At 50.6% G+C, this 10,073-nt stretch overlaps 1 protein-coding gene across 2 annotated transcripts in view; it reads left to right on the top strand.

The window, feature by feature from the left end:
- The window catches only part of ogdha (oxoglutarate dehydrogenase a), a 141,711-nt gene extending 132,733 nt beyond the window's left edge, over nucleotides 1-8,978 (top strand). For both annotated transcript variants that reach the window (XM_085971235.1, XM_085971236.1), the window contains 3 exons: nucleotides 2,454-2,617; nucleotides 4,790-4,944; nucleotides 8,214-8,978. In XM_085971235.1, the coding sequence (XP_085827361.1) occupies nucleotides 2,454-2,617; nucleotides 4,790-4,944; nucleotides 8,214-8,337 (443 nt within the window). In that variant the 3' untranslated portion in view covers nucleotides 8,338-8,978. The remainder of the gene's footprint in view (nucleotides 1-2,453; nucleotides 2,618-4,789; nucleotides 4,945-8,213) is intronic.
- The last annotated feature ends 1,095 nt before the right edge of the window (nucleotides 8,979-10,073 follow it).

The following is a 10,073-nucleotide window of genomic DNA, read 5'->3' as shown; positions in this document are numbered from 1 at the left end:
GGGGAGAGGAGAGGGGATTGGAGGAGGGGAGGAGAGGGGATTGGAGGAGGGGGGGGAGAGGAGAGGGGATTGGAGGAGGGGGGGGAGAGGAGAGGGATTGGAGGAGGGGGGGGGAGAGGAGAGGGGATTGGAGGAGGGGGGGGAGAGGAGAGGGGATGGGATTGGAGGAGGGGGGGAGAGGAGAGGGGATTGGAGGAGGGGGGGGGAGAGGAGAGGGGATTGGAGGAGGGGGGGGGAGAGGAGAGGGGATTGGAGGAGGGGGGAGAGGAGAGGGGATTGGAGGAGGGGGGAGAGGAGAGGAGAGGGGATTGGAGGAGGGGGGAGAGGAGAGGGGATTGGAGGAGGGGGGAGAGAGGAGAGGGGATTGGAGGAGGGAATGGGAAGGGGGAGGAGATCGGAGAAGGGACAAAATGAGGATGGATTAAAAGTTGGGTCGGGAAGGACCCACTGGAATGAGTCTGCAGCTTGTTCTAGTAACAATAGAGCGTCCTGACAAGCATATCGAAAAGGAGGGAGAAAAGGGACAGCTGGGCAGACTACAGTGCAGCCTTGTGCATCTCCCTCCCATCACTGCGGCCATTTTCAGGGAAAAGTCTGGAAAACTCTCCGACTCTGGCAAGCAATATAAGCTCCAGGACACCATGGTTACCCCGACACCTCACTAAGTGAGCTTATTGAACCCAATCTATTGGAATTGCTCTGAAATTGTCCAGTAAGATTTTGGATGAGCTGTGCTGTTTCGGGTTAGTTTATTGTCCATTTTATTTTAGCACATGGCGCTTACTAAAGTTCAAAGCACTGTTTGTTTGAAACTTTGGAGGTTCAGGTTGACAGAAGCGGGGGGGAAAAATTGAAATGCAATTCTGGTCCCAGATTTTGGCTCGAGATTCCTCCAACATGCTGGCAGTGCAATAATCACAGGTACAGATCCTCTACAGCCCATTGCCCTCTGCTAGCAGTCACCACCTCACCATACGCCTTCAGTGACCGTGGGTCTGCACTGCTGGGTGCTGCCTATAAATGGACCAAGCCAGTAAATCTGAATTCTCTTCAAACTTTTGAAGTAATGGTGGCCAAAATTAATTTGGAAGGAAAAATGGGGGCATCTTAAACTCTGCACCAATGGCTAAGGGTGTAGGTGACTGCAGAGGTCATAGAGCTGGAGTTAGTTCTTAAAGAATATTAGGCAGGTGATATGTGTAAAGTTACACCACTGTGCAAGTCTGCCTTGTATACTTTGCTTGTACACAGTGCCTCAAGGAGCAGTATCCCAAGTGTTTGTTGGGTGACTTGTGTTTGGAGTACCTGTTTATTCAGCAGGATAAGGATTAATAACTCTGCCAATTGTAATTTACTCTTGAGGTACTTATTTTCGATTCTGAAAAATGGAGTGGGAGAGTGGAATCTTAGTATACTCAACTACTCTCGGAAAGTACAAGCTCAATCAGACCACTCCTCAGAGACCAGAGGCCCCAGATTCAATCTCTGGTCTGCATTGAGTTAGCAGATCACAGCCGGGTAGCAGTTGGAGACCCACGGTTGGCTTTAGTGCCCGTGAGCTGGACAACGGGAAATCAGCTTAGATTCTCGCCCCTGATTGCTATCCAGTGACCTCTGTTGCTCGCTGGAGTTTAGAAGAATGAGAGGGGATCTCATTGAAACTTATAAAATTCTAACAGGACTAGACAGACTAGATGCAGGAAGGATGTTCCTGATGGCCGGGGAGTCCAGAACCAGGGGGTCACAGTTTAAGGATAAGGGATAAGCCATTTAGGACAGAGATGAGGAGGAATTTCTTCACCCAGAGAGTGGTGAACCTGTGGAATTCTCTACCGCAGAAGGCAGTTGAGGCCAATTCATTAATATATTCAGTAAGGAGCTGGATATATTTCTTAAGGCTAAAGGGATCAATGGATATAGGGAGAAGGCAGGGACAGGGTACTGAGTTTGGATGATCAGCCATGATCTCATTGAATGGCGGAGCGGGCTCGAGGGGCCGAATGGCCTACTCCTGCTCCTATCTTCTATGTTTCTATGTTAGGAAGTGGGCACCTGTTGACACAGGATTACGGTCAGCTGTGATGGCCTATTGGAGCTGCGTGATCTGGAGCTCCCGCGCAGGCTGTTCAACGGCTGTATAAGGGGGAGGAAAAACACGCGCATGTGCCATAATTTGAGTGGGCCTCGCACACCCACAAAATAAAAAATGAGCAGGAACATTGGTGATGGCCCTGACAGTTGGCCAACTTCCCCACACTCAACGGGGTCTTGGGAGTGAGGAATGATCACTTGGTGAGATATTGTCGGGTGGCTAGTGCCTTTGGGAATTGGAAGCCTGTAAATGAGGAAGGGAAACATTCTGGAGGGAGATGGGAATGGATGGAACAAGTATATACTTGTAAAGAATAATATATGCACTGACACCACACCTGCATACAATGCCCCCTTTCCAGGTACAGAGTTCCTGCGTGGAATCATGGAGGATGGACCTGCAGCTGCAAAGCCAGAGGTGGTTAAGAGGCTGCTGTTTTGTACTGGTAAAGTATACTATGAATTGGCAAAAGAGCGCAAGAACAGAGGCCTGGAGTCTGAGGTTGCAATCACCAGGGTGGAGCAGGTGAGCATTAGAAACTTCCTTCCTTGCTGTAGGAAACTGCATGTTTTTTTTCTTCAGTGACACAGCGCCCATCACCAGAGGTGTAGCAGAAGGTTGTTGGTTTCATAGTTTCTGTCGCTAGCCTATGCTGGGTTGGCTGAACTCAGCCTGGGTGCTGCAGTTGGCCCTGGGTTAGGGAGAGGAGAATCATCAATGGTCCTCAGTCCTGATGATCCAGTGATCTTCGCTCGGGTGTGTGCGTGTGTACGTGAGGATCAACCTCGGCTATAATACGCCCCATCTTAAAAAGCCTGCTGGCACTTGCTGTCTAGACATGAGCAAAGGACGCTTTGGTGAGGTGCCTGAGGACTGCAGGTGGTTGTAGCCCAGCCAGAAATACGAGGGTATACCTGTCAGGAAAGGATGAAAAGGCTGGGTCTCTCTTTCTCTTGAAAACAGAAGGCCGAGGGGTGACCTAACAGATCTTTAAAATTATGAAAGGTATTTACATAGGATTACCTGGGATATACGGCACAGAAACAGGCCATTTGGCCCAACCAGTCCATGCTGGCATTTATGCTCCACTCGAGCCTCCTCCTGTCTTTCCTCATCTAAATCTATCAGCGTAACCCTCTATTCCCTTCTCCCTCATGTTTGTCCAGCCTCCCTTTAAATGTATCGATACTATTCGCTTCAACCACTCCCTGTGGTAGCGAGTTCCACATTCTCACCACTCTCTGGGTAAAGAAGTTTCTTCTGAATTCCCTATTTGATTTCTTGGGGACTATCATGTATTGCTGGCCTCTAGTTTTGCTCTTCCCCACAAGTGGAAACACTCTGAATCTACTCTATCACAATTTACATTAACGATTTAGACTTTGGAATCAAAAACACAATATCTAAATTTGCAGATGATACCAAATCCGGGGGGCGGGGGGGGGATAGTCAATACTGAGGAGGACTGCAACAAGTTACAGGAGGACATTAATTAACTTGCAGAATGGGCAAATAATTGGCAAATGAAGTTCAACACAGATAAATGTGAGGTACCTGTATTACATTTTGGTAGGAAGAATAGGGAGTTCACTTATCACTGGGAGGGTGCGAGTCTAGGTGGGGTAGAGGAACAAAGGGATCTCGGAGTACAAATACACAAATCACTCAAAGTTGCGCCACAGGTTAGCAAGGCCATAAAAAGCAAACCAAGCACTAGGGTTTATTTCTAGAGGGATAGAATTGAAAAGTAGGGAAGTTATGCTAAACCTGTATCGAACCTTGGTTAGACCACACTTGGAGTACTCGTACAGTTCTGGTCGCCATATTATAAAAAGGATATTCAGCACTGGAGAGGGTGCAGAGAAGATTTACAAGGATGATACCAGAAATGCGAGGGTATACATATCAGGAAAGGATGAACAGGCTGGGCCTCTTTTCTCTTGAAAAAGGAAGACTGAGTTCCTTAAAATTATGAAAGGTTTTGATAGAGTGGATACAGAGAGAATGTTTCCACTTGTGGGGGAAGAGCATAACTAGAGGCCATCTATATAAGATAGTCACCAAGAAATCCAATAGGGAATTCAGAAAAAACTTCTTTACCCAGAGGGTGGTGAGAATGTGGAACTCGCTACCACAGGGAGTGGTTGAGGCGAATAGTATAGATGCATTTAATGGGGGGGGGGGGGGGGAGCTAGATAAGCATATGAGGGAGAAGGGAATAGAGGGCTATGCTGGTAGATTTAGATGAGGAAAGACGGGAGGAGGCTCGAGTGAAGCATAAACGCCGGCATAGACTGGTTGGGCCAAATGGCCTGTTTCTGTGCTGTGTATTCTATGTAATCCTATGTAAGAGTCCGTGCCTTCAGGAGAGGAGGTGAGAAGATGGATGGGAGGTCAGGTCAGGCAAGTACTCTCTGGTGTTGCTGTGTGGTGTGATAATTCCCAGGTAAAAGCTCCTGGAAGAGGTATGTCGAAAAGGATTTGCCATCATTATTCCGTCTTCAAATTGCCTTTTCTTCGATCCTGTTTTTAAGGTGGCCAGGCACATCCTGTTGAGGTCCGTGCAGGAGGCAGCAGGATCACCTCTCTCATAAAAGCTTTCCCTTTCCCCTTTGCAGCAGACACATTGCTTTGTACGAATCTGGGATAACGCTGCCTTATGGAGCTTCACTATTTTGTGTGTGTTTCCCTCTCCAGCTCTCTCCCTTCCCGTTCGACGTGGTTGAACAAGAAGCGAAGAAGTATTCCAACGCTGAGCTTGTTTGGTGTCAGGAGGAACACAAAAACCAGGGTTACTATGAGTACGTGAAGCCACGTATCCGTGCCACCACTCGCCGCGAGCGGCCTGTCTGGTGAGTACGGCGATCGTGCGCTGCCTAACCTTGTCTCCGTTTAATGATATACTTTTTACTTCTAGCACACTTGGTGCAGCACCTGATGTAATACTGAGCACATTGAACAGAAAGTTTCCGATTTGATCCATGGTCTGTGCGGAGTTAGTTGGTCTTGGTTGGGGTATTACAGTTCGCCTCCTACCCCTGGGGTTACAGAAAGGGGAAGATGAGCAGGGGTTGCGGGGGTCACGGGGGGTGAGGAGCGGGGGTCACGGGGGGGGGGAGGAGCGGGGATCACGGGGGGGGGAGGAGCGGGGGTCACGGGGGGGGGAGGAGCGGGGGTCACGGGGGGAGGAGCGGGGGTCACGGGGGGGAGGAGCGGGGTCACGGGGGAGAGAGGAGCGGGGGTCACGGGGGGAGAGAGGAACGGGGGTCACCGGGGGGGGGGAGGAGCGGGGGTCACGGAGGGGGAGGAGCGGGGGTCACGGGGGGGGAGGAGCGGGGGTCACGGGGGGGAGGAGCGGGGGTCACGGGGGGGAGGAGCGGGGGTCACGGGGGGGAGGAGCGGGGGTCACGGGGGGGAGGAGCGGGGGTCACGGGGGGGAGGAGCGGGGGTCACGGGGGGGAGGAGCGGGGGTCACGGGGGGGAGGAGCGGGGGTCACGGGGGGGAGGAGCAGGGGTCACGGGGGGGAGGAGCAGGGGTCACGGGGGGGAGGAGCGGGGGTCACGGGGAGGAGCGGGGGTCACGGGGGAGGAGCGGGGGTCACGGGGGGGAGGAGCGGGGGTCACGGGGGGGGAGGAGCGGGGTCACGGGGGAGAGAGGAGCGGGGGTCACCGGGGGGAGAGAGGAGCGGGGGTCACCGGGGGGGAGGAGCGGGGGTCACCGGGGGGGGAGGAGCGGGGGTCACGGGGGGAGGAGCGGGGGTCACGGGGGGAGAGAGGAGCGGGGGTCACGGGGGGAGAGAGGAGCGGGGGTCACGGGGGGAGAGAGGAGCGGGGCTCACGGGGGGAGAGAGGAGCGGGGGTCACGGGGGGGAGGAGCGGGGGTCACGGGGGGGAGGAGTGGGGGTCACGGGGGGGAGGGTCGGGGGGAGGAGCGGGGGTCACGGGGGGGAGGAGTGGGGGTCACGGGGGGGAGGGTCGGGGGGAGGAGCGGGGGTCACGGGGGGGAGGAGCGGGGGTCACGGGGGAGAGAGGAGCGGGGGTCACGGGGGGAGGAGCGGGGGTCACGGGGGGGAGAGAGGAGCGGGGGTCACGGAGTGGGGGTTACGGGAGTTATGGAGGGAGGATGAACGGGTAGTTATGGACGGGAGGCATGAGCAGGGCGCGTTCCCGCTGCTGGTTGCGATCCAGCGATTGATGGTGGGAAGTATTGACGCCGAGAGTTGGATCGGAGCGAGGGCGGGATATCTTGCTGATGTTTACTCGCACAGCTCGCGTGAAGAATGGCTACTCTGGTAAAGTACAGGAGAGCTCCTGGTGCCTGCGGAACTGTATCCCAGCGAGCTTGGCACCTTCAGGGAGGGGAGGGGTTAAAGTTAGGGTGAAGGATAAACACCAACATCTCGGACATCAGGTAAAAAGGCTTCACTGAAACTAGAGAAAGGAGTCCAGGACCCCAACTAAACAGGAAGGACTCAACTGGAAACAAAATCAAGAGTCAAATGAATCCAGCCGGGTTAAATCAAGATTCAGGGGCCCATAAATCTAATCCCACAAGGGCCTGTTAACTAACATGATGAGTATCCACAGCCAAACCAGGAAGGACGGAGACAGTTAAACCTTTGTGGAGGAAAAATTGGAATCGCCAAGAAGTGAAAGCAAAAACATAACAGCTGAGGCAATGGGGACGGGTGCAAGGCACACCCTCGCCTGCAGGCACGTAGAATGAGATTAGCAGCTTGTGCTTCCTAATTTAGTGCTCTTCAAGTTGAGGAATATTCGTGCTGGTGGGCCTCCAGACCGAGCATTAACAACATCAGCCAGGCCAGGTGTAGCAGGAGTCAGAAAGTAGAGTCACGCTCCCTCTATTCTGTGCTAGCAGTTTACCTCCGTGACCCCCCCCCCCTTCAAAAAGAAAAATATTTGCATTTCTATAGCGCCTTTCACGATCACCGGATGTGCCAAAGTGCTTTACAGCCAATGAAGTACTTTTTGAAGTCTAGTCACTGTTGTAATGCAGGAAATGCTCATTTGTGCACAGCAAGCTCCCACAAATAGCAACGTGATGATTGACCAGATAATCTGTTTTAGTGATGTTGATTGAGGGATAAATACTGGTCAGGGAGAACGCCCCTGCTCCTCTTCCACTGATGTTGAAGGAGTTTTTAGTGGACTGTGTTCAACACACCCAGTCACTGCACAGCATCAATCAACAGCACAAACAGAATGCTGAACTATACCACCAAGAGTGGTATAGAGGAAGCCCTGCTCAAACTATAGCCTTGAGCACTGTTGTCAGTTTTGGTCAGCAGGCACTAGAGGCAGTTCAGACAGAAGAGCCGCACGGCTAATCTGTGGTATCAAAGGACTGAGTTATGAAGAATGACTGACTGGAGAAACACCAGCTTGTCTTCCTTGAAAGGAAGCCATGATGTGGAGATGCCGGTGTTGGACTGGGGTGGACAAATGTGAGAAGTCACACAACACCAGTCCAACAGCTTTATTTGAAATCTCAAGCTTTCGGAGCGCTGCTCCTTTCGTCAGGTGTTGTGTGACTTCTCACATTTGAAAGGAAGTGACTGAGAGCTGGTCTTGTAGAGAGGTATGCAAGATAGTAAACGGGATAGAAAAGGTGGAACTGAAAAATGACTTCAAATTAACCTCAGGGAACTTGAGATCAAACTAATAAAAGGTACGTTTCCTACAACAGTGACTACACTCCAAAAGTTTTTCATTGGCTGTAAAGCGCTTTGAGATGTCCGGTGGTCGTGAAAGGCGCTATAGAAATGCAAGTCTGTCTTTACATTTAGGACTGATGCTAGGGAGTTCTTCACACACACTGACCAGCACATGGAATAGACTTCCAGGTAGAGTAGAGTAGTTAAGTCAAACACCCGGAATCATTTAAGAAACAATTGATTGCTGTGCTGCGGAAGACTGCACGGTCTTTCTGGTTGGATGGGCTGAATCCCCTTTTCTGTGTCAATCTGGTGAACTAGGTTGAAGCTGCCAAGCTCAACCCAGCTGAGACGCTTGCAACCAGAACTGAATTTCACCCCATGAGTCGGGCCTGCATTCCGGCTTGAGGTGCTTGTTAACTGATGGGTCTTTCTCTCCTCGGCAGGTACGCTGGTCGTGAGCCCGCCTCCGCCCCAGCCACAGGTAACAAGAACACTCACTTGCAGGAGCTCAAGAGGTTCCTGGAGACCAGCTTTAACTTGGACTCCTTCAAGGACCTGGACAATTAGGACCTTGTTTTGGATTCACTCGACACTTCATCTTCCGTCCTTACTCTTTGGGTCTAGGCTGTGCATGCTACTGAGATCTTCTAACTGTACAATTGGCGAGAGGCTTGTTTCTGCAGCATTTATTTCGGATAGAGAGAGAAAAAAAATTACCTCGAATCAATACAGGAATTATGAAGCAGAAAACAGCTGTGTAGAAACAGGCCACTGACGTGCTTTTGCTTCACCCGCTCCACTTTTTAATGTATTGTTTAGTTTAACCGAGCAGTTGAAGTAATAAGGTGTGGTTTGTAAATTTTGTGAATAAGGAATTTTTCTATTTCTGAACTAGCTGTGGGCTAACTCCCGGTCGATGGCTGGATCACGTTCCGATTTTAGCTTCCTCTCCACTGCTACATGAGCTGCGCCCGAGACTTTAACCAGTTATCGTTTGGAGAAGGCAGTGCACTTTCAGCCTGTGCCAAAATCAAGATGGCGATGTTTCATTCACCTATCTGTGGGGAGGGGGTGGGGAGGGGGGAGTTTTATCTCGATTACCACTTCTTGAAACTGCGCAGTACAAAAAACTGATTTATTTATTTTGGTACAAATAAAGTTTTCAACGGAATATAGCTTCATCAATAAAAGACGTTCTCCTCACGCAACACTTGGTGGTTTTGTTTATAAAAACGTCGCGAGTTGGTCTGGAAACAACAACCTCCAGTTGGTATAGTGCCTTTAAGAAAGTGGAATGGCCAAGATGCTAGACTCTGGAGCGGGGGTTGGGGTGGGGGGAAGGGGTGTAAAGAGAACTCATTGAAGGACCCGGAGAGGAGAGAGAGGCTGGAAACAGGGCAGTATTTGGTGAAAACTGTAACGTCCGTGTGTAATTGAGACACAGACTGCAGGAGTTGGTTATAACAGGTGTTTACTGAATGGAGACAAAACTGGAACTACTATACAAAGTTACTACACAGGCTTGTATACCGGGGTGGTCACTACTGGTACTGCAGTAGACAGGGGCTGCAGAATATAGTTCCTTCTTCAAAGTACATACACTACAATTCCTCCCCTTTTAGCTAAACAGTACATAACATTCGATTAATAATTAAATAACATATTTACAATTACAGTTGCTATATACATTAGCTGAAGTTAAGCAATTATAAATTCAGTCTTTGAGGAGGCTTCCTGATTCTGTCCGGATAACGCCTCTTTGGGGTATCAGGTTCTTCTGGCAAAGTTGATTCGGGATCAATGTCGTCGTTTGGTTCGTCTGCTTCCAATATCACCGATTCTGAGGTAGATGCAATTGGTACTTCGGTTTCATCACCAGGTGTATCGGATCGTGGTGTGGATTTGACGTTTTCCAGTGACTCTAGAATCTGGTCAGCATAGCATCTTACAATGCTCTCTCCAACGTCCACAGTATACATTAGAGGTCCTTGCCGTGTGCAGATCGTTCCTGGCTGCCATTTCTCTGTGCGGTAGTCCCGGGCCAAAACTGGTTGACCTATCTTAAAACTCCTGGTTGGCCTTTCATTCATATTCTGAAACTGCCTGTTCTCCACATCTCTTCTGATGTTTGACTTAACCAAATCCAAGCGGCATCTTAGTCTTCGATTGAAGAACATCATGACTGGAGTTTGGTTGGTAACCGCATGTGTTGCATTCCGGTAGGCAAACAAGTTATCCACTTTGTGTTGTAGGGGTATGTCTTCATTACACATTGCCTTGATAGCCTTGAATGTTTGAACGAA

Source organism: Somniosus microcephalus, chromosome 30, assembly GCF_052327205.1.
Source record: "Somniosus microcephalus isolate GS21.2 chromosome 30, FLI_Smic_1.0, whole genome shotgun sequence".
NCBI lineage: Eukaryota > Metazoa > Chordata > Chondrichthyes > Squaliformes > Somniosidae > Somniosus > Somniosus microcephalus.
This window is presented reverse-complemented; position numbering and strand designations above follow the sequence as displayed.